The sequence below is a fragment of the Schistocerca americana genome, chromosome 4 (genome assembly GCF_021461395.2).
Source record: "Schistocerca americana isolate TAMUIC-IGC-003095 chromosome 4, iqSchAmer2.1, whole genome shotgun sequence".
NCBI lineage: Eukaryota > Metazoa > Arthropoda > Insecta > Orthoptera > Acrididae > Schistocerca > Schistocerca americana.
The window spans coordinates 546467096-546493131 of NC_060122.1; the positions used below are offsets into that span (position 1 = coordinate 546467096).

Below are 26036 nucleotides of genomic sequence, written 5' to 3' on the forward strand. Positions count from 1 at the left end.
TTTGGGTTTCTTCTTGTTACATTTGCTTATGGGGTGTGACAAAAAATGACTGATAAAATGCCTTTGTGCATGCTAAAATTAGTTTAATATTTTGTTTTTGATGTCTACAGGAGTGATACATAGGGAGCTGTAGTATATTCATAACCTTCACTTTAATACTGGATATTGAAACTTTGTAAGTAGTCTTTTGAGGTGTAGATGACATCTATCTTTGTGCATCTGCCATTTCAATTTTATTAGCATTTCTATGATACTGTCCCATGACTCAGACAAATCTGTAACTATTTGTGGTGCCCTTCTTTGTATACATTCAGTACCTGCTAATAGTCCTTTTTACAGGGTGTGCATAAAGTGCAGGAACACTTTCAATTATTTATTGCACAAGAACCAAACATTGTACAGATATCATAAATATTGCATTTTGAAGAGAAACTCTGAAGGTTTTCTTTTTACAAACATGTGATATGCGAACCTTGAGTGGCCCAGCAGATGGCAATAAGATAATCGAATTATTGCCATATCTGTCCCAGCATAGTTTCATCGACTGTGGCAGTCACTTCCTGTATTCTCTCCCGGATCTCTGCTACATCACGTGGCAGAGGTGGTACATACACAAGATCTTTAATGTGACCCCACAGAAAAAATTCACACGGAGTGAGATTTGGTGATCGGGGAGACCATTTCATGAAACAGCTGTCCACTTCTGTAGCACAGCTGATCCATCAAGGTGGCAGCTCCACGTTCAGATGCCCACGAACTTCATGATGAAAATGGGGTGGAGCACAATCCTGCTGAAAGATCAACAGAGTGTCCAACTGCCTTTGTGGCATCAGCTATTTCTTCAAAATGTCCAATTAGGAATATCAAGTGACAGTGCTCACGGCAAAGAAGAGTGGCCCGTATAATGAAGTTGTTGTGCCAGTGGTAAATGTCCTTCCTTTTTGGTGGCTTCTTACCACACTTGGTTCTAAACATCCGTTGAACAGCTATAGCACCCTTGTTTTTGTCAAACTCCAGCACACAGAAAGCTCGCTCGCACCTGAAATCGCCATGTTTGTGACTAGCGCTGACTATCGGCAAATTACCAAACTACGCTGTGGCGGTATACAAGGAAAAAAAAAAAAAACAAACTTTGTTGTTGTGGTCTTCAGTCCTGAGACTGGTTTGATGCAGCTCTTCATGCTACTCTATCCTGTGCAAGCTTCTTCATCTCCCAGTACCTACTGCAACCTACATCCTTCTAATCTGCTTAGTGTATTCATCTCTTGGTCCCACTCTATGGTTTTTACCCTCCTCACTGCCCTCCAATATTAAATTGGTGATCCCTTGATGCCTCAGAACATGTCCTACCAACAGATCCCTTCTTCTATTCAAGTTGTGCCACAAATTTCTCTTCTCCCCCAATTCTATTCAGTACCTCCTCATTAGTTATGTGATCTACCCATCTAATCTTCAGCATTCTCCTGTAGCACCACATTTCGAAACCTTCTATTCTCTTTTTGTCTAAACTATTTAACATCCATGTTTCACGTCCATACATGGCTACACTCCATACAAATACTTTCAGAAACGACTTCCTAACACTTAAATCTATACTTGATGTTAACAGATTTCTCTTCTTTTGAAATGTTTTCCTTGTCATTGCCAGTCTACATTTTATATCCTCTCTACTTCGACCATGATCAGTTATTTTGATCCCCAAATAGCAAAACTCATCTACTACTTTAAGTGTCTCGTTTCCTAATCTAATTCCCTCAGCATCACCCGATTTAATTCGACTACATTCCATTACCCTTGTTTTGCATTTGTTGATGTTCATCTTATTTCCTCCTTTCAAGACACTGCCCATTCCTAACACGTAATCTACATTCGATAGCAAATTTCTCTTCTTCAGAAATACTTTATTCACCATTGCCAATCTACATCATCTCTACTTTGTCCATCATCAGTTATTTTGCTGCCCAAATAGAAAAACTCATCTATTGCTCAAGTTTAATGTTCCCTAATCTAATTACCTCAGCCATGCCTGATTTAATTCAGTTACATTCCAGTAACCTTGTTTTGTGTTTGTTGATTTTCATCTTTTATTCTCCTTTCAAGATGCTGTCCATTCCGTTCAACTGCTCTCCCAAGTCCTTTACTGTCTCTGACAGAATTACATGCCCCTGCAAGTCCGAAGGTAAGAACAGGTCTGAAGTATTCCTGCCTGTCGTAAGAGGTGACTAAAAGGACTCTCACACGTTTCGGCTTTTATGTGATGGTCCCCTGTAGCATTTGATCTCCATTCTTCAAAATTTTTCCGAAGAGCGAGCCAAATGGGGAAGGGCGCCTTACATGGTGCATCGTGCCTTGAGATCTGTAGCCCACTTTCTCATCACATTGCAGTACTGCTCATTCTTAATCTCTTGGGCGAGGACACCTTCCTGGGTGCGGTTTCCACCATGCACTATGCAGTGTCGCTTTCTGCGCCGTAGGTGACCATGGACTTGTTTGCACCTGATATCCAACACAGTAGCCAGTCCGTTGTGGTGGGGCTGCCGTGTACCCTGTTGGTTGTAGCCTCCTAACAACACAGTGATACCTCTGCTGATGCCTGTGCTGTTAACTCCCCACGTATGCCAAGGAGTAGATGCCTGTCACCATGGGGCATCAGGACTCCCGGCAGTGGCCATTGTGCCAGTTGGCCTTTGCTGCAGCTGGGGGGGCACCCGTGGGGAGGGCCCCTGGTCAGAGTGGGTGGCACCAGGACGGATGACACGCGATGAAGAGTACCATGTCATCACTTGCTGGTGATCAAACACCAGCAGTCTCGAAGCATTCTAAGTCTCAGTACAATGCAAGGAAGTATGACCCAAAATCATTCCCGTCACTGGCCACAACATGGGAGCAACGCCAGGCTAAGGATGCCAGTGAACCTTATTCACCCCGGTACCTCGTATGTACAAGAACTGATAGGGACTCCTTTATTTTGATAAAGCCACAGTTTTTTGTAGAACGTTTAGAGGACAAGTTTGGGGAAGTGGAGGGCTTGTCCAAAATGCAGTGAAGGTCAGTCGTGATAAAAACAGCATCCTCTGCCCAGTCACGGGCATTACTTGCTTGTGACGAGCTGGGGGTGTTTCCATTACCATAACGTTCCATAAGAGCATAAATATGGCCCAGGGTATTATATTCTACAGGCACCTTCTTTTGCAGTTTGACGACAAGCTGCGCGCCAACTTAGTGACGAGGTGTTCATTTTGTCCGGTGCATCCATCGGGGTCCAAGGGATAATCAGGTTGCTACTGGTGCCTTCATCTTGGCCTTCGAGGGTGACACATTGCCCGAGAAGGTCAAGGTGATGGTCTACCCGTATGATGTCAAGCCATATGTGGTGCTTTAAATGCTGGAAGTTCAGCCATATATCTTCCCGCTGTACTTCCAGCGCCACATATCAAGATTGTGGACGTCCATCACATCCTAATATTCCATGTGCCCCGCCTTCCATCTGTGTTAAATCGCCATCTTATCAAATGACGGAAGCAGGAGTGTTGGGAGAGAGAAGTCTCGACCATGCATTGTCATACGACACTTTCCCAAGTCTGGCAAAGGTCAAACGTGTTTTCGGGTACCAGATCCCAACAGGTGTTCCTGTTTTAACATAAATGGCGTGTTATCAACCAACGATAATGTGATTGGCGAGCACTTTGCCGAGCATCTGCGTCTGAGCATTATCCTCCAGCCTTTCGCACTGTCAAATCACGGATGGAAGGGAAAGTGATTTCATTCACTACAAGCCACAGTGAATCCTATAATACCCCATTTACAGAGTGGGAGCTCCTCAGTGCCCTGGCACATTGCCCCGACACAGCTCCTGGGCCAGATCGGATCCACAGTCAGGTGATTAAACATCTCTCATCTGACTACTAGCGACATCTCCACATCATCTTCAATCAGATCTGGTGTGATGGCGTCATTCCATCGCAATGGCAGGAGAGCACCATCAACCTGGTACTCAAACCCAGTAAAAACCTGCTTGATGTGGATAGCTATCAGCTCATCAGCCTCGCCATTGTTATTTGTAAGCTACTGGAACATCCGGTGTGTCAGCAGTGGTTGGGTTCTGGAGTCATGTGGCCTACTGGCTCCAAGTCAGGGCGGCTTCCACCAGTCACACTACCACTGATAATCTTGTGTCCCTCAAGTCTGCCATCTGCACAGCCATTTACAGACACCAACACCTATTTGTCATCTTTTTGATTTAAGAAAAGTGTATGACACGATCTGACGACATCATCATACTTGCCACATTATACAAGTGGTGTCTCTGAGGCCCGTTCCCGATTTTTATCCAAAATTTCCTGTTGCTTCGTATTTCCCACGTCCACATTGGTGCCTCCCATAGTTCCATCCATATCCTGGAGAATGGGGTCGCGCAGGGCTCTGTATGGAGTGTCTCTCTATTTTTAGTGGCCATGAACGGTCTAGCGGCAGCTGTAGGGCCATCCGTCTCACCTTCTCTGTAAGCAGACGACGTCTGCGTTTCGTACTGCTGCTCTAGTACTGGTGTTGCTGAGTGGTGCCTGCAGGGAGCCATCCACAAGGTGCAGTCATGGGCTGTAGCCCACAGCTTCCATTTTCCAGCCATGAAGTCATGTGTTATGCACTTCTGTCAGTGTCATACTGTTCATCCGGAACCAGAACTTTATCTTGCTGATGATCCACTCACTGTAGTGGAGGCATATCAATTCTTAGGACTGGTTTTCGATGCCTGATTGACTTGGCTATCTCACCTTCGTCAGCTTAAGCGGAATTGCTGGTAGCACCACAATGCCCTCCGCTGCCTGAACAACACCAACTAGGGTGCAGATCACTCTACGCTGCTGCAGCTATACAGAGCCCTTGTTCAATCCTGCCTTGACCATGGGAGCGTGGTTTATGGTTCGGTGAGGCCCTCGGTGTTGCGTTTACTCTTCCCAGTGCCCCACTGTGGCGTTCACCTAGTGACAGGTTCTTTTAGAGTGAGTCCGGTGACCAGTGTTCGGTGGAGGCTGGAGTCTCTCCATTGAAGGTTAGGTGTGCACAACTGCTTACCATTTAAGTTGCACACATTCGTAGTTCTCCTTCGCATCCGAATTACCGTCTCCTTTTCCCACCCACGGCAGCCCGTCTACCGTATCGGCGGTCCGGATCAGGGCTAACAATCGCGGTTCACGTGCGATCCTTTCTGTCTGAACTGGAGTCCTTCCCTTTACCACCTGTACTTGAAGTCCATTCACATACACCTCCATGTTGTACACCTAGGGCGCAGCTTCGCCTGGACCTTTCACATGGCCCTAAGGACTCAGTTAACCCTGCGACTCCTCTCTGCTGTCACTTCCTCTCGATTCTCGACATGTGCCAGGGACATGAAGTGTTTTTACACCGATGGCTCAATGGCCAATGGTCACGTTGACTTTGCCTGTGTTCATGGATGACATATAGAGCAGCACTCATTGCCCGATGGCTGCAGTGTTCTCACTGCAGAGCTGACGGCCATATTTTGTGCTCTTGAACACATCCGATCATGCCCAGGCTAGTCATTTCTCCTGTGTGCTGACTCCTTGAGCAGCCTATAAGCTATCGACCAGTGCTACCATCATCATCCTTTGGTAGCGACCATCCAGTAGTCCATCTATGCCCTGGTACAGTCCAGTCGTTCAGTGGTGTTTGTCTGGACCCTAGGTCATGGAATCCCAGGCAATGAACTTGCCGACACGCTGACCAAACAGGCTACGTGGAAACCATCTCTGAAGATGGGCATCTCAGAACCTGACATGCATTCTGACTTACGCCGCAGGGTTTTTCGGCTTTGGGAGATGGAATGGCATAACAGTATGCACAACTAATTGAACTAACTGCATGTCATTAAGGGGACTACAAATGTGTGGAAGTCTTCCATGCGGGCCTCTTGCAGGGAATCAGTTGTCCTCTGCTGGCTCTGTATCAGCCATGCCTGGGCGACCCATAGTTACCTCCTATGCCATGAAGACCTGCCTCACTGTCAGTGCGGCACCTGGTTGACAGTGGCCCATCTTCTGGTGCACTGTCCCACTTTGACTGCCCAGCAACAGAATCGTGGGTTTTCAGCTCATTGCCGCTAATTTTATCTGACACAGGGTGTATACGACCTGGGACAATCGGGAGATCTGGGAAAAACCAGGGAATTTTTTTGTCCAGGAGAAAACTGGGAAAAACCCGGGAATTTTTTAGAATTCCAGGAATTTTTCATTGTTTTTCTTTTCAGTTACATTTTTGTAATTTTAATTGGTAAGAAACAATACTCTTACAAATGATATTACTGTATCCTGCTTCTGCAGAATAATACTGCAGCAATAAAACATGAACGAGAGAAAGACAACACAATGCTTCGTAACAACAGGCACCATCACAGTTGTTTACGTTACATTCGTTTTAGCAGTTACGAGCGGTATTGTGTGCATGCGCAGTTTAGTAGTGCTTTCTCCCGCTTCTGGCTACAGAAATGTGGCTGTTGGCTGTGTAAGCAGTCACAGCAAGCAGCTAGATGCTACCAGGGAAAATTTTATTGGCGCACCCAAGTTGCCAGATTCATGCATGCGCAGCATGTCAGGCACTTGGTGGCGTAAATTCATATTCTTGAGGAAAAAAAACCTCGTTTCACAAAGCGCCTAGCATGCAGTGCACGTTGGTCTATCAATTATTCATATGATTTTGAAATGCATCCCTGGCGGTTTTTGGACATTTTTGAACACATTCTAAGTTCATTTCTGAACGATTTGTGAATGCGTGCAGAGTGTACGTGATGTCTGTCAGGGGAATCCTCGTCGCATCTAGAAATAAACTTTCTTGCAGACAAATGGGGCTATATGAGCTGTGCAGAGTAAAGCCAAACGGATGAATGCCAACCGCTGTGTGATTATGTGATTGATTGGATTTATGTACGATGAGAATTGTTATAATTTCTAGCGAAAGTCATAGATTCAGACTACCAGAGTGGATATAAACGACTAACAGGAATAACAGGTAAGAAAGATTACGCATTATCTTCTCGGTTTATCCAAGAAAATGAAATTTTGACAGAAAAGTTTTGGCCAGACTAGTAAGGGCCAGTTGTACAATCCTCGGCTAGCAACCACTTTAAGTTCTATTCTAGAAGTAGCATGGAAAACGCGATGTACGAACACGTAACAAAGCCTAACCAGAGAATAATCACGGGATAACTAAACCGGTGATTCTGGCAGAGTTAGTGAAGTTAACCGGTGAATAAGCTTTGACATTGGCAGGAATAGTTACAGAATTAGTGATGACAAGATTGTTTGTTAGCATGAGGAAGGAGAAGAAACGGGGACATCTTTTAAATTATGGAAGAATATGAAGATCCCAAATTTATATAAAAATTTTGCACTACTACTTTTCGATCTCATGCTTGAGAAACTGGAGCGTATGTATGAAGTGTAAAACTATTTCCTAACATGAAGTTTTTTGCTTGTAGTAGGCCTAATAGGCATTTGATATTGGTACTTTGTGGATTATATTCTGTCGTGTTGTAAAAATGACCATTTGTGCCAAAACAGTCCCGTTTATTTGGTGTGTTACCATTGCTGCAGTATTAGAAAGGCCTATTTTGTTTTATACAGCAGACAGTGACAAAACAGACATAATCAGATGGAGAAAGCACACCAATCTTGGGTCCTATTTGTATTAAAAGCTTTTTCGGTATTAGACAACGACATTTCGATTTTTCATGTAGCAAAATGTTTGACGAACTTTGAGGTAATAGATTCTTTCGCAGAAAGGAAAGCATGCCATGTAAAGCTGTAGCAAGATTAGAGAGAAGAAAACTCTAGGAGCTAAGGATTGAAGAAATGTGTGTTGTCTTGCTTGTCTCTTGTCTTTACTGGTTTTATGTATCCTGTATTTAATTTTATGTCACACAAAGCAGCAAGTTGTTAGCTAATAGGAAATAGAGTGCAAATTCAGGATGTCAAACCAGCTGACCAGAAGCAGGAGAGGCACCACAGGACATTTTACTTTCCACTGTCTTGAATATAGTTTGATGCCACCAATTGCAAAATGTACATGTTTAAATTCTACACGAGCAAAATACAGTGACTTGCGATAGAAGAATGTTGTTTTAAGAGGCGTGGCACTGCACTTCGGCACACTAAAGACCTAATAACATGCCTTACATTTCGTTGAACACATATGTTTTATGCATTAAACTCTTCAGAAAGATGTGCGCTACAAAATGAATGTATTTTTGAAAATTCGTGTGTGTGTGTGTGTGTGTGTGTGTGTGTGTGTGTGTGTGTGTGTGTGTGTGTGTGTGTGTGTTGGGGCTTATGGGCACTCAATGTCGAGGTCATCAGCACCCTTTTAAAATTTTTGATGTCCTATCTCCAACGCTCGAGGGAGGAAGGGAGGAAGAGGGGGGGGGGGGGGGGGGTTTCGGCAGAGGGCACTATCTAGTATTGCCCTGGTTCGGGAACATGGTAGATCTAGGGCTGATGTGCAGAGCAGTCCGTGTAATAGTGGGGAAGTGGGTAGTCTCCGCGTTACCCATGTTTACATTTAGGGATTTTGCTGTTACCTCTTCGTTTGCTGCTCTCACGTCAAATGAAAACAAAACGGATTTCTGTGGCAGGGAGCTATCAAGTGAATTAAAATACATTCACATAATTACAGGAGGCAAAAATATGTTATTAATTTCAGATTTTATTTTATTTCCACTTTTCTGATGGTCAAGCATTAATCGCCTTGCAGAACAATGAAGTTACTTTTGTCGGTTTGCTAAAGAAATTTCCTTTTATTAATCTTTCCACTGAGTCAGTCAATATATTTGAAATGAAGTGTTTAATTCCACACTATTGGCTAGTTTCAACTGTTCGCTGCATTTCAAGTGCACGTTTTCATCTTGTAACACGTATGGTGTTGTGCCATAATAAAGAATCAAACATGAGATAACACTGTACTGGTAATCCAAGAAAATTTACATCCCGGAAACCACATTGAAAAGCTTAATATCAGGTCAAGGCCTACTTCTTTGGGAATCTGGACATACGAATGTGCACTGTAAATGCGCACATTTTAGTATGGGTCACGAAATTGTGATGCTCTTCAAGTATCCTCTGATGTCTTATTTCTTTTATGACATAATGTAAGATCTTTTAATGTTTTACATGTACAAACATACAGACCTCCTAAGTCGTCATTGCTACGCAAGCACAGTGGTGCATGTTACCTGACGCTCTCTGGCAACTGCTGAAACGAACCTATTTCTAGAAGGTCGCAGGAAAATACTGCGAATGGTGGTTTGAAAAGCATTAATTTCAAAGTAAATTTCCTTTCACCCAAGTTGAACTATGAGTGAGAATGTATGATGATTTTCTTAAATCACAAAGCATTTGACTCTCATTTAAAACTCAATTCTTTGATGACGAGCCATTTAGAAGAATTTCAAGCCCAGAAGATGAGACTGTGTCACTCTTAAAAATTTTATTGGCTCATTTGTGTGATATATCTTAAAGTGTAGTACACACATAAAAGACGAACTTCATATGTCAAAGCTTAGCTTCTCTTGCAGCATATTAAACTTGGACACCAATATTATGTGAAAGCTTTGCTTTTCTTGTAGCAGCACTACGTATATGAATTTAAACCTTTAACTGTTGCTGTTTGTGTGTTCGCACTACTTAAGTGTTGTTGCTATTGGCTGACTGTCATGTGTCCTAAGCTCTTAATATCCGCTATCATCGGCTGGCGAGATCACATGACACGACCTATGACTGGCTTACAAAAGTGCGTTTCAATCTAGATTTCAATGCTTCAGAAAGTAACATGCGGTGTTCGGTGGAATTTGAATTTATATTTTGTAATACGAAAATATGCAGCGTACATGTTGCTGCACATCAAAGATCTTTCCAAAATGTGTTTTTTTTCCACGAGTTTCGTTTTCTAAAGTGCTGGGAATGATAAGTTATACAATTCAGAGAGAAAATATACTGTCAGTTAAGAGGGAAAAAGTGGGGAGAAATCTATTTTTAACTGTAAAATCCGGGAGAAATCAAGGAGTTTTCTTTCCTTGTCCGCTTATGCACCCTGCGACAACGCCTCATTGGCTGATTTACTTTTATTTGTGAGGGTGAGTTTTATCATTTGATCTAAGTTCTAGCGCATTTCCTTTGGCCGTCTGTATGCTCCACCCTAGTGCTTTTAGGGTGGAGGTTTTAACATGTTGCTGAGTGGCTGGCTTCTCCTTTTTATTCTCATCATCAGCCAGCCATGGTCACCTGCTTTGTTGTTTTACTCTCTTCATCCCGTTTCTTGCGTGTCTGTGGTTTTCTTGTCCCCGTTTCATCCATTTACGTGTTTGTTGCCTTCATCGTTTTTGTGATTTTTCCTTTAATTCCGTTTTGTGTTGTCAGTCTCGTTTGTTTTGCTCTCACACTTGTGGCATTGTTTTATTCGGAACAAGGGACTGATGACCTCTTAGTTTGGTCCTTTCCCCCTCTTTTAATCCAATCAACCAACCAACCAACAGAATTACAATGTCATAGCTCAAAGGTTGCCTCTCATCTTGTGGGACTTAAATTCTTACTCTACATTTTTCGTTGGTTTCTTTTACTGCTTGCTCAATGTACAAACTGAATAACATCATGGATAGCCTACAACCTTGTCTCACTCCCCTGTCAACCACTGCTTCACTTTCATGTCCCTTGACCCTAGAACTGCTGTCTGGTTTATGCACAAGTTGTAAATAGCCTTTCATTTCCTGTATTTTTAACCCCTGCTAGCTTCAGAATTGAAAGATAGTATTAGAGGCAAAGTTGTCACAAGTTTTCTCCAAGTCTAAAAATGCTATAAAGTAGTTTTGCCTTTCCTTAACCCATCTTCTGGGACCAGTGTTGCCTCGTGTGTTCCTACATTTCTCCGGAGTCCAAACTGGTCTTCCCCGAGGTTGGCTTTTGCCATCTTTTCCTTTCTTCCATAAAGAATTTGTGCAATTTGCAACCATGTCTTATAAAACTGACAGTTTGGTAATATTCTCACATATCGGCGCCTGCTTTATGGAGTTGGGATTTCTTATGTTCTTCTTCAAGTGTGAGAGTATTTCATATGTCTGCTACATCTTCTCACCAGAGGGAAGAGTTTCATCATGCCTGGCGGCCCCAGGGCTATCAGTGATTCTGACAGAATATCATCTACTACTGCAGTCTTGTTTCGAATCAGGTCTTTCAGTGCTCTGTCCAGTTCTTCTCGCAGAATTGTAACTCCCACCTTCCTTGATCTATGTCTTCTTCCATTTCTATAATATTACTTACAGTTGCGTGACTAGGAGGAGGAGGAGGAGGAGGAGGAGGAGGAGGAGGAGGAGAATGATAATGATGATGATGATGATAATAATTATGTAAAAAAGAAAATTCAGTATGTTGCATTTAATGATGTGTGTGAATGATATGTCTGTGTCTGCTGTTGTGATTCACTTACCCCTGAAGTATTGCCACTGTCTATGAGCAACAGGATGATGGGCCATTTCTAAGATTGATATGCTTGTAACCTGGCAGTGACCCACTGTCACAGTTGAGCTTGGAATAAGTCCCAATATTATTCAATGAAGTAGGCCACCTTATCTGTTTCACCTTGTTTTCACATTACCAGATACTGCTCTACTCTCAAAATTAAGTGCTGATGACATTAGCAAAATGCTGCACCATTTGTTTGCATGGTACTTTTGTACAATAATACTGTTTTAACCACACACACCTACTTTCATGCTAATCTCCTTTTCCACTTCTGTTCCCTCTCCCCCCATCCTACCCAGCCATCCCCCACCCCCATGGCATGGCAAAGCTATGCCTGGCAAAAAGGTACATGTTGAACAGTCATTCTGTTGTGCCTGTCTGCAACTCAGTGCATCATCTTTACAGTGGGTAGCAGTGTATCCTTTTCCTAATATTGTTGTTATCCCAACCTGGACTTTACATTATTTTATGTGGAATTGGCATAGATGGGGTCCTTGCTGTCTCTTGACCAGCAGCAGTAGTTCTGTATGTGATACAATATGCAGATGCTTGTGATTATTATACTTGCTGTATTAACAATGAGAAATAAAAACGTGTAGTTAAACTCGTGGATAAATTATAGCCTCCTGTCATCATACTTGAATTAATTATACAGTGTCTGTTGATTCATCCGTGGTACAATAGCCATTTCACATATATCTTCCAGTTATATCTACAATATTTTAGTGCCCTTCTCATCTGAATTATAACAACAATATTAGACACTTACTCCACAACAGTGCATGTAGAATCCAAAAACATGTGTAATTGCTTTTGCAGATAAACTAGACAATTTGTTGCAATGTCTGTATATCAGTCAGATTTAGAAATGAAAGTTGTCACGGAACTCCAATACTACCTTTATATTTGTTAGTGAATGTGTGAAACTACTTGTATCAGCACGTCATTCATAACATTCATTATCACATTATCTCCGCAGTTTACGTGGATGCAGCTCAGAGGAGCATTCTTGCAATTCATGGTCCATATTCCATGGCATGTTCACAAAATTGAACACACTCACTTGTAAGAGAGCTCGATCTTACACACACATAACATTGAATATTAAAAAACATACTTCTGTTAAATTAATGAATGTGCCAGAATCTTTAAGAAATGCTAAGATGAATAAAAAATGTTTGGAGGTAGAAGTTTAAATAATTCAAATAATGTGATGTTTACCATAAAAGTTATATCAGTAATCTGCTGATCTCTTTTATGAGGACTCTAAGAATGTTGCAGTTTTGTTGGATGGCAAATTTGAAAACAATCTTTTTACTGATAGCTTTTGCAAATGTCATGCTACATATCCAATGATCTTACAGTACTTATTAATTAGAATGTGGTGGTAGTGAATTGCCTAGGATTAACAGTGTTTCAATAGTATATTGAACATAATATTGCTAATGATAGTAATAACAGTAGTAGTAGTAGTAGTAGTAATAATAATAATGTTACCCAAATTAATATCTAGAAACTAACTCCATACTGAGATAGAAATAGTTACATACCCTGAGGAGTGAATTAACAATCTTGACATTTAAAAGTCAACAAGTGATATTAACTTTAACAGAAATAATTTTAATTTTAGTATGACTAATTTTGTATAATGCTTTCTTATAGTGAATGTGAACTTGTTAAACCATGTAACTGTTTATATGTGGATTATATTTGGTTTTCTTAATTTTGTTCTATGTCTAAAGTAATTCGCCATACTTCTAATGTGTCAGTCATGAACATCAGTGCATTTGTTTATTCCCTATAGATTTTATACAAAAATGTGGTCAATTTGTATAAACTCAAGAATATATTATTACAGCAATAAAAATAATCAGTTTTTGAAAATATAATGTAATTGGGTAGAGAAATCCACCTAGCACGTGGCAGCAGGAGAACACACATATAAAGAAATATAAGCTTGCAAGCTTTCAGAGCCAATGCCTCCTCCTCCTCCTACTCCTCCTCCTGGCAGAAGGCTTAAAGGGGAAGGACATGGGGAACAAGGAAATGGGCAAGTGAGGTTTAGGAAAAGGGGTAGAGTTCAGAAGAACTGCCCATAACACTAGGTCAAGGGAGATTTACCAGACGAGATGAGACAAAGTCTTTCCTTCTCATCCTGTCCAGTAAGTCTCCCCGACCTCGGGTTATGGGTGACTTTCCTGAACTGTACCCATTTCCTATCTCTCATCAGGCCTTTGCCTTCACCCCTCTTCCTTCTCCTTGAACCCTTCTGCCAGGAGGAGAAGCCTCTGGCTCCAGAAGTGTGCAGATTAAATTCCATTATGTGTGTCTTCTCCTGCTGCTGCTTGATGAGAAGGTTTTTTTAATCTATCCAGTTACAGAATTTATTATTAGATGTTTCTGTTTTATGTATGAATTATGACAAGACAGTCACATCAGCCTAGTTGCTATTCTGTGGAATCTCAATATTCTGTTGAGATGTGTGCCTGCAGCACAGTGCCCCAGTTCCACACCATAGTTCAGGTGCGGGTAAATTGTGCAATAATACACCATTTTAATGTTTTGTTGGTAGCTGATTTTGATAGCTGGTAGAGCAGGTAAAAACCAGTGCCCAGGTTTTTGTCTAGGCAGATACCAAGGAATTTGATGTTGACATCATCAGTTCGCGAGATACTGCATATACTGTCAACTCCCATCTCATATAATTTGACTGTTTTATTAAATGGCATTTTATTATATTGGTGTTCTGTCCCTGGTGAAGAAAATGAGGTTACATACAACTATGAGCAAAATTGAGTATGACATTGCTTCAACAGACAGCAAACTCACCCTACTCCACACTGCCCTACTGGCACAGCAACTGCAGGATAAATACACATTAACAATTAACATATTTAATAGTATTTTTAAGTACTTGTAATCTGTCACATTACAATTAGACTTTTGTCAATTTAATGAATTCAGTGGTGGAATAAACAATAACGTATCACAAGAATTTTACAAATCCATTAACATTACAAAGTGTGGTTACGTAAAGTTAATGACAATAACAATGAAAGTATAGTAAAACAAATTACCATGACATTATAGTGAAATTAAAGATCACTAAGATGTCTTCAGCAATTTTTCACCAAGTACTTTTTGCTGAGCTAATAATTTTTACGGGTGAAGGCTGTGAAATCTAGATCCTGGAGTGTGTTAATGTTCTGACAATGATGAATTGTTTTGCAGTTTGATACTCATGAATATTGTAGCAGTTTAACCACAAAATAGTTAAAATGCAGTTTCTCAAGCATACAAATTTCTTTCTTTAATTCATATGTTTGTAATCAAAGTTGAAAGTCGTTCCCTGTGAATAAATAATGTGATACAGGTATTGCAAACTTTATTTTAAAAAAGGTATCAACAGATTCATTTTGTACATCCCCATTCTTCCATGTTTCACTGTGAAACAAATAATAGAGATCAGCAGCATATCTTACTGCGTGTGAGGACATGGGAACAATGTGCTTGTGCATTATCTCCTTGATAGATGAGATCATCTTGAAATATACACATTACAGTGAAAGGGGCAGATCTGAGAATCCTGTTCCAGTAGTGCGCAGCCCAAAAATTACCCTTGATTGTGATGAGAGGTGTCTGGCATCTGTATACGATACCCCACCAGAATAGTGACTGACCCACCTACTTGCACACTTCTACAATGGTTGTTGTGAATCATACAAATCCTGCACACATTTGTGAAGAGAACTCGCTGCTATGATCCAGGCTGCATTTCAAGTATTCTGTTGCCCTCCTAATTCATGTAGCACAGTTCTAGTGTGAATTGTTTTTACAGTATGTACCTACAGCCAAAATCAATCATGTGGAGATGGTTGCATGCTCTCTGGATTGACACAGCCTTTCTTGTTGCCTTCAGAAAGGCAACATGCATTTCATTTGCATTCTTCTCAGGGCACCTATGATTCTTAATCTTTAAGCAAGCAATCAGTTGGTGTTGTGAACTATGGGTGACAAGGGAGAGTTAGGTCTTCAGTTTTTTGTCACGAACTGGCAATTGGATATTCATATGTCAGTACTGTGTCTGTGCACGTGCGTGTGTGTGCGCCAATTTAGTGGACAGCTTCTCTTGCTGACAACCCTTCTTGCAGTAAAGTGACAGTACACATACAGTCTAAGCTTGAAATGAACTTTCAAGGTGTGTGGATGAGCTGAATAGTGGAAATAAGTCATATTGTCCCATTCACAACTGGAGACACAGTGCACTCTAATGAACTTCATTGTGAATGCAGGTTTACTTTCACTTTGCTTACACAGGTGGCTGTATTTAGCAGTTTCCTGAGCTCTAGAGTATTGAGAAAGATGTTTTCCAATCAAAAAATACCAACTATGCAAGTTACGAGGAAAATTTTATGAAAATACATTGTAAGCAGTTTATAACAACTATTTCTAGATACCACCAGCCATTATTAGAGTAGTGGAAAGTCATAAGTATACAAGCTGTGTCCCAAAATTCATGAAATATATACTCTTTAAAAAAGATTTATTTACAATTTCTGTGTAACAGGTTCATATTGTTCAAAGTACTCACCACGAGCATTTACACATTTTTCCCACCAACTCTCCCACTCCTGGTGTGCCCCTCAAAGCTCTCAATGGGAATTTCCTGTAAAGATGTTGTCACAGCCGCTTTGATATCTTCAGTGCTGTCAAACCATGTCCTTTGGGTATGTTTTTGACCTTGGAGAACAAAGTCATCCAGGGCGAGTTTGGGACTGTAGGGTGGCTGCAGCAGCATTGCCACGTTGTGCTTTGCCGGGAAATCATGGATGTGGAGAGATTTGTGGTTGTACGCATTGTCGTGATGCAGCAGCCAGATAGCAGTGATGTCTTTTTAACTCACAGATGATGGTTTTCAGAACGTTCAGAGTGCTAGCTGACCGTGGAACACTCACTTGACGATAAGTATTAAACAGCCCTTGCACACAAGTCATATTTTCATTAGTTTGGGTTGTCGTCGGCAGCCCAGAGCAAGTGGTCATTGCCCACCCATTTCTCACCCCCTGCCTCCTACCTGTTTCCGCAATATCCTTTCTTTCAGGAGTGCTAGTTCTGCAAGGTTCGCAAGAGAGCTTCTGTAAAGTTTGGAAGGTAGGAGGTGAGGTACTGGCAGAAGTAAAGCTGTGAGGACGGGGCGTGAGTCATGCTTCGGTAGCTCAGATGGTAGAGCACTTGCCCGCGAAAGGCAAAGGTCCCGAGTTCGAGTCTCGGTCCGGCACACAGTTTTAATCTGTCAGGAAGTTTCATTATACATAAGTATCTGCCATGATGTGATCTCAAAACAGAGGTGCACTAAATCAGCAATACTATTGCTACTAATGCTCAAAGGAGACTGACTGAGGGTGTGCTGCTAACTGTCAGGGCATGAAAAAATATATATATTTCAAGAATTTTGGGAGACATTGTATTCCATCACTAAGTAGTATGGAATCAGATAAGAACCATTGTGCACGATTTCAAGTTTAACCTTGACTTAAATGCAGTGCTGGGAGCTGGGAACATTTCAGCGATTTGAGAAAATATTTTGTGCTGATTCCAAAAATTTCAACCAATAAGACCCTTGAAAACAAACTGCATGGGCATTTATGATAAATCACTGCATTCTGACCTGGCCATTGTCAGAATGCAAGTGGTGAAGCTGTGGCAGTGGAGTACATACTTGAAGAAATTAAGAAGTTGGATAAGCTAGTTTTACTAACACTCACTGAAAAACATATGTGCTGTTGCTAGGAAATATAATCCATTCAACACATATGAACAAAAAATGTTTCATTGAAAAGAGAATAGTGGCTTGATAAAAACACTCGTATAATAATTGACATGGGTTTGAGTTATAGCCAAACCTGATTTTCTGTGGATGATGATTTAGTGATGAGCAGTTAGTATTAGTTGTTGGTTGTCAATGTACAGCTATTTCCAGTCCATATCCAGGACTTTTCCTTTTCCCATCAATCTCTTTGTCTCTTTTTTCACCATTTCTAATGTCTTCATTTTACCAATAATAAAGTAATACGTTTTAAAGGTCATAAAACTTGGTATTGGATATCTGTTTTGTCCCTTTGTGCTTCAGTTTACCCCACTGCGGTTGCTTTTATTGTTCCAGTTTATAAGTAAGGGCTCATCCTCTGTCTCACTGAGGCTCAGAAGTGATCAAAACAATTTAGATTGGTTGTATCTGAAGCTGCATGTGTCTTACTGCGGCATAGTGACTAAAAACCCTAAATTCTCATAAAGAAGGTTAAAATTAAGATTCTACTCCTTCTTCTTCTTCATGAATATTTAGGAGGAAGAGGAAGAAGGAGGAGGAGGAGGGTTGTGAGAATGGGTTTTCAGAGCTTAGTGTGTCCAGATTGGTGCACAATTATAGCATCCTTAAAATTACATTTGTTTTCTAAGGTATACTTAACCTTTTTTCCCAGAACATTTATTTTGTCAAACAGCACACGGTTTGATAACATCAGGCAAAAATCAATATTGTTAAACAGTTTAATAACTATCATATAAACACCGCCATCTCTACAGTTTATCTGTACTCATTTCATTATTTGTATTCCACCCAAGATATTGTTGAGGACATCAGGTTTTATATTAATAAAGATAGCTTTATTTTGTATGTATGAAATAACCGTGGTTACAGGAAACTTGCTGTATATTGCCTAATTATTTTTTTCTTTTTGCAGCTGTTGGCTTGGTTGTTGTCTCATACCTTGCTGCATTGATGAATGTATGGACGTTCATCACACATGCCCTAACTGCAAGGCATATCTGGGACGCTACCGCCGATAATGCTAGACTCTGGGTCATGAGTTATGAATAAACAAAGCTTATTGAATTTCTAATACTCACCAATGCAATACTCATTATAGTAGTTTTATTTTACTACACTTTTTGAATTGCAGTGTCATTTCAGCGAGACACTGCAACCATTAATGACTAAGCATATATATATATACATACATACATATATACATATAATAGTACCTGTTAAATAATAGATTTATTGCTGGTGTTTTTCAGCAGTATATGTTTCAGCACAAAATTAAAACTGATTAAAAATCGCTGTAAACGTAATTTTTAATGTTGAGCTGTCATTTTGGGATGTCATATATTTTTATAAGAAGTTTCCATTTTTCCTTACTGTGTTTCTAATTGAGTAGTTCTTGTGTAGAGGCTTTTGGCTGTTTTTAGGTGTCTTTGCTTATAAATATCATTGTCAAATGAATGTTTGCAAGTTCTCTGACACAGAAAATATATTCACTGGGATTAAAAGTATTTTTATATCTTTAACAGCAGCTCTGTTTAAGAACTGTGCTGTTGCATAGTTCTTAGTCATGGGTCTACTTTCATTGGCTTTGGGCAGTGATCATCTCCAAAATGTCCTTTATCTCATCCCTTATAGATAAAAGAAAAATTTGGCAGCTCTTTATAAGTCACAATAATAATAATTCATTCTCCTAAATACTACCATCTTTTTAGTGTGTATACCAACATACATTTGACAGTGGCCCGGCAAAACACGTGATTGCAGTCTCCTTTTGGTAATATCACTTGCTGTCCTCTTGAAAATATGTGAACTAATGAAATATATCCGTGGTACTGTAAATTTCCTTGCTTTGCCAGTACACAAAGATTTGTGATTACTGTAAACATATTTTTGTCTCAGGATACCCTTCCAGTGACTTTTGCGCAGCTATTGGATCCTGACTGTCCTAATCTCTTGCTCTGCATGCCCTCTTACTAGTGTAATGTGTACATTGTTTTGAAAGTTACTTTATCAGGCTGTTATGGATTCTAAAAATATCCATTTAACATTATATATACTCTGTTTACTTTTTGGTGTGAAATATTGTGTCCATACTAATTAATTTATGTGCGTATGAAGGTAGATTGAAAAGCTACAGTCACATAAAACAAACAGTTGTAGCATAGAGAGGGCAGCACACAATAATAATAATAATAGCTTTGAGCTTCCATAACACTCTCAAGCCTATGGAAATTGGGAAATGGAAGGCACAAAGAAGCAGCAGAAGTATAAATGAAATAGTATGTAACAAGGATTCATATCAGCAAAATTAATTTATCATGTACACCTGAATATGCACACATTGGAAAGTCCAGGATGGAATAGCAACAGTATTATGGAAATGATAGAGTGCTAATCACTGTATAGAGGAGACACAGTCACAGACAGGCACAACAAAAAGACTGCTATACAAGCTTTTGGACAAAAGGCCTAGTTTCAAAGAAGAAAATTCCTCTCTCTCTCTCTCTCTCTCTCTGTCTGTCTGTCTGTCTGTCTGTCTGTGTGTGTGTGTGTGTGTGTGTGTGTGTGTGTGTGTGTGTGTGTGTGTCTGTCTGGACACTGTGATCCGACCATGAACTGCCTTCCATCAGGTGCAGCTGAAGTCCATGATCGAGCTTCAGCAGCCAGTCAGTGGTCGTGTGTGTGTGTGTGTGTGTGTGTGTGTGTGTGTGTGTGTGTGTGTGTACGTACTTCAGAAGAAGGCCTTCTGGCTGATAGCTTGTATAGCAGTCTTTTTCCCTGTGATGGTGACTCAGTGCCTCTTCTGTATGGCGAGTAGCACTCTATCCTTTCCATAACATATTTATATGTGTCATTTGATGTGGGGGTTGACATACTGTTGGGCTAACGTTTATTCTGCTCATGTGTGTATGGCTTTTTCATAACTATCCTATAGATTTTGTGTTCATCTTGGTATTTACTTTGCAAGAATAGTTTGTGGTAGTGTAACTATTTTGCTCATATGTTAATGGCTCATTTTTAAACACATTAAAATAAAACAACAGAGTGTGAATATTTTGTTAAGAGAAGTAATGCTGTATGTATCTAGTATAGCCTTATAACTTGGTATTCTCTTTCATAAATAACACAAAATGAAATGAGGGCTTATTGGCCACAATTATGGTAACAGTAGTTGGTTCTAGGTAGTTTCCATTGTGATGTGCAATGATTTATGAAGAACTCTTGTTCAGTTTTAATTAAATCTCATCCAGCAGCATTTATTAACAGTTGTTAATTGAAAAAAAGCTGATAAGATTGTTTTAGAGATTGAAGTTTAGTATTTACCACATTTTTGTCTTTTAAAGATTTGGAATTGCAAGATATGGAATACTTAATGAATGCACACACATCTGTTTCGTCATAAAGACTGCACTGGAGACATCTTGGTGGAAACACATGTTATTTAACCCGTAAATGTCTTTTACTCATTTATATTATGTTAATTGTTCTTGTAACTGTATGTTAGCTTTTATGGGCTTCCAAGTTCTGTATTTTATGCATGACGTAAGTTTTCATGACTAACTCAAATTTTCATTTATTGTTTTAGCAATTTAATTTTCTCTGTCTTACAGTTGAACTATCCAGAAAATCAAAATCCTATTGATATAAGTTGTTTTTGGTAGTTTTACCATTTAAACTGTGGAATTCAAATGGCTGTCACTTCCTTATGAAAGTAATGTTTAATGTAAAACAGACAATAAGTTGTATGGCATGTCTTAATGTTTGTACAAACTGTGGGAGCTACACAAATACACAGTAACATACTTACTCATGCTCATATACCTCAAATTCTGCAGGGACACATGTTCATAGGTTGTTGTGAATAGCATATCATTTTTCAGAAATGTTGAGAGTAGTTTTCTTTGATTTTAATTTTGAGATAACATATCAGCTGCATAAAATAAAGGTCTATAAGAGCTGAGTCCTCAATGAATGAAATCTAATTCTTGCACATTCAGGTAATGCTTATCACACACTGTTTATAATATTTTTGCTGTCCGCCATCGGTAGCTGAAAGGTCAGCGTGACATGATGTCAAATCTAAGGGCCCGGGTTCAGTTCCCAGCTGGGTCGGAGATTTTCTCCGCTCAGGGACTGGGTGTTGTGTTGTCCTAATCATCATTTCTTCCCCATCAACGCGCAAGTTGCCAAAGTGGCATCAAATCGAAAGACTTGCACAAGGCGAATGGTCTACCCGATGGGAGGCCCTAGTCACATGACTTTTACAAAATATTTTTGGTATACATGTTTCACAGAATGTGCTGAATATGTACAGTTCCTATGCTGTATCTTGACAAATGTTGACAAATAATATGAATTAAAAAAGAAAGAGTGAATCCTGTAGTAAAATGTAAGCATTTTTATTCTGTGTAATCACTAAAGGAAAGTAATGACACTAAGTGATTAACTGCACTCAAATACATCTAACATGAGACTACCCATCTTAATTTTTCAATTTCTCCACAGGTGATGAAGCAAGATACTGTCGTATTTCACGTATGCCTTCACATCTTATGAAAAATTCATTAAAAGTTCAAGTTTATCCTCTATCCTCCCCATCTTTTCCCCTACTCACTTACATGTTAGACTATTGTTGCTCATGTCCTGTATTTTCTGCAGCTTGTAAGTTTGACCCATTTTTATAGTTGTGAAAACACTGTATACTGTTAAATTATGGGTTTGTGTCCTCTGTCGCATAGCTCCCCCTCCCTCTACCTCTCTGTTTAAGTCACTTGGTCGTTCATGTATCTGCATAGTTTGCATATTTTCATTGTATGAATTTATTGTTGCCAGACCAGTAGTGTGTCTCCATTTTTTTTGTGTGTAATTGTACTTAACCCAAAACTGATCCTCTTTCCTAAAGGTTTCAGTGTCCATGGAACATTGTACATTCCAAGATTGTACACTCCAATAGAAATAGCATTTATGTTCATTTGAAGTGCTTGAGACTTTTTCTTGGGCATTTCATTCCCATGGAACTGTGCTCTCTTAAAAATCTGTGTGAAATAAGTACACAAGGCATCACACTGCAGCCTATGCAGCAAAGTGAGCTTGTAGTAAGACCATTATAGTTCACTAAATGTTGTTTTAGTGGATTTTATTCTGATGCAGAATTTTTTAGGGACTTCTGCTTAACTATTCTCATTGCAGTTGATGTAAAATAATAATTTTGTACATTAATATGTACTTAAAGAAGAGTTCACAGAGTGTCAGATATACTGCAATTTTTTTGTGCTTTTACTTGCTTGACATTCATCAAGATAAATATTTACATGTTATGAAACAATTGGGATTGCATTTTTGAATTTGAGTGATGGGTTTTACATAGATCATGACCAGATACTGGCAGTGTATTCAGTCTTGATGCTACTTTTTTTTTTCCTTAGGAGGGAAATACCAAATTTAAATGTGTCTCAAAAGCAATACTTCGTTATAAAAATACTTACCTGAATATTTTGCCTGAATTGCCTTACATGAGGACATGTAAATATCTACAAATGAAAGTTTTTTTGTAACTCAATATATTGTGTAAGTTTGTGGTGAATCAATCCCACTGTGCTATTCGCAACACACAGAAAATTTCAATTACAAATGTTGCAACAAATATTATCTTCATCCTCTGTGAAATATTGCACATCCTCTATGAAATATTACACAGTTTTCATCACTCAGAATTACTAAATTAAAGTGCGAACAAATAATTTTCTTTATGTTTAATAACAGATGGGAAAAAGAGAAGCAGTCAAAGCTCACAAACACACATTTTTGTAGCAATGTAGATCACAACAGCTATCCACAAAGCTCTTATACCCTAATCAGTGCAGTGACACACAATTGCTCTGATTTTGACAAATGTGAGCACATGGTGCAAGTGCTGCCACAGTACTGCACATAACCACATAACCTTCCTACCTCTACACATAAGTTGTAGAACTTTGACCTCTCTCTTCCACTCCTATTAACAACTTTGAGCAGTTCCCTCTTTGGAATGAATTTATAGATAACCTTTGGGAAAAGTTGATGGAAGCCACCACAAAGCTATACACAGTGTTTATTTGATAATATAGGAAGTTGTATGTGTTCAAATTTAACATTTTGAAAATTTTTGCCACTAGCATGAGTGCCTTGAAAGGTGGCCACTTAATCCAATTCTGTCACTTCCAATACAGTTTGCCACCATTTTAATATATTTATATTTGTGGTTTGAATTCATGCTGGAATTGTGTTTCTGACACAAGTGACAATTTAATCTTATTTAGTAAAAAAGGTGTTGTTATTTTGGTATTAATTTCTCACAGGGAAGAATATCAGCAACATTTCCCCCAGAAAATCTATTTGTATTGTTGCATGTGTGCACTTCTCTCTGCATCCCCTCCCTCTGTCTCCTGCCCTTGCAATAATGTTATAGTCTTCAATTTAATGTGTCCTCTCACAGTAGGTATAATGGTACTCATGTCTTGTGCTTGAGTGCATGTGCAGGCACAAATAATTATCTTTTGTCACATTTTAATGAGTTTTCTGTTTTTTTTTCCTCTCAGTTAAGATCAGTTGTTTGGGTGGTCAGCATTCTGTGTTAATTCTTCACTGTATGTAAGCAAAACTGTATCCTGAATGAATATTTCACTCTGTAGGTGTGTGTGCTCTGTTTTGAAACTTCTTGAGAGGTTGAAATGGTGTGCTGGGTCTGGGATTCAAACCTGGAATCCTGCCTTTAGCAAGAAATGCCCCTACCATCTGAATTACCTGGGCATGACTCACGATTTGTCTTCATAGCCTCTGTTCTGCCAAGACCTTTTTCCTATTTTCCAAAATTCACAGATCTCCTGCTTACATTGCTAGACTAGCACTCCTGGAAGAAATATTCTGGGTTCAAGAACCAGTCCAGCATGCAGTTTTAATCTAAGTTCCATAAAATTATGTGATAAAGTGATGTAATTAACAAGTTGAGCTTCTTTAGGTAGTAACTGTATTGTATGGTGAAATTGCATTTTCATTATTTGATGTAAAAATACAACACCTTACATAGAATGTGCTACAGTATTTCTGTATCAGCCCACTTGAGATATGTTTAATGCAGAAATTTTGGCTGAGCAGTATCACATGATGTTGTAATGATTGCTGTTTATCCAGAAATTTCAGGCTGACCTGGATAAAGCTAATTTATTAAGCTTTAATTAAACGTATTACTTCACTTTGCTGGCTTGAGTGGTATATTGATTTACAATGAATTTTGCTTCCTATATGTATAAAATTTGATAACTTGCGAAGAAAACACGTTGGTGCTATTTCAAATATGAAATAATAATCATTGTTTACTTGTTGTATTGTGGGTTGTATACTTGTTATCCATTCATAGAAAAGGGAAAAATATAATCAATCATGTTTCCTTTTTTACTGTCATATTTCTAAAATTTAGATGTTTTATCTAATATTAATGTATATGATGAACACTGTAAGTGGCCTTAAATTTATGTATTACTTGCTATTATGCTATGTATACAAATGAAATTCTGGCACAAAATATTTTGCCTACTCTTTCTGAAATATAAGTTTGCTTTCAGTTCTATTTTGTCTCTCTTTACAGCAGTTAATTGATATCAGATTTAGAAAGATACTGTAAATTATCACCGTACATGGATCTCTTGTTTGTGGCTGCTTATAGATTCTGATATTGATAATGGTCCAGATTTCCTTCCTACTTTCTTTAACTGTCGTATGCACCCCTTAACTAAGGCTGTATATAAAAATATGTTGTATGAAGTCCCCCGTAAGAGGGGGTACTGATCCAATTGTCTGCTGTAAGGAGTAAAGTTCCTTCAATGAATATAATGCATCAACAGAAGTCAGTATCCAGGGTAGGACATACCAAGTTTGCGGATATACATATACAGAGTGAGGCACAATAATGAGCAATTTTAAAAAGTGTGCGAATCAAACTGCGTCGGAGAGGTGAAAGGGATAGTGTCTGTTACGTTTGGCGCAAAATAGCATTTAGTGGTAATGGAGTGCCAGACACCACAGCATTTTATCAAAATGGTAGTTTATACCAGGTAGCACGTCATGCATTCCACAACTACTTCAACATTAATCAGAATCGGCTGGTGCTATCTGCCTGAGCAATTAAAAAGTGGGTTGAGAACTTTGAGGAGATGGCGTCAACAACAAAGAAGAAAACTGGGAGAGCAAAAACTGTGCACACACCTGAAAATGTTGAACGTGTAAGAATTGCCATTGAGAGAAGCCCTTATGGCTCAGCTCACCAGCACAGTGCTACACTTGGGATTTCAAACAGAAAGGTAAGAACAATTTTACACCAAGATTTGTACTTTCACCCCTACAAAATCCAAATAGTTCAGGCTCTTACGGAAACAGCTTGATAGCCAAAGACGGTTCTGCTTAGAATTTTTGGACATGTTCAATCAAGACAAGGACATTGTAAACCTTTTGTGGATAAGTGATGCTCACTTCCATCTCTACAGTCATGTGAACAAGCAGAACTTTCAATTTTGGAGTGATGTTAATACTAAAGAATTGAATCAGCAATTGTTGCACTCCACAAAAGTTACTTGTTGTGCACCAAGTCTTCATTAGGGATCATAGGGCAATACTTTTTTGAAGATAGCCTTGAAAATGCTGTAACAGTGACTTTG

General features: G+C 39.4%; 1 protein-coding gene across 1 annotated transcript in view; it reads left to right on the forward strand.

Moving 5' to 3' along the window:
- The window catches only part of LOC124612343 (LITAF domain-containing protein), a 59718-nt gene extending 34769 nt beyond the window's left edge, over positions 1–24949 (forward strand). The window contains exon 4 of the mRNA XM_047140497.1: positions 18263–24949. Within this exon, the coding sequence (XP_046996453.1) occupies positions 18263–18368 (106 nt within the window). The 3' untranslated portion in view covers positions 18369–24949. The remainder of the gene's footprint in view (positions 1–18262) is intronic.
- The last annotated feature ends 1087 nt before the right edge of the window (positions 24950–26036 follow it).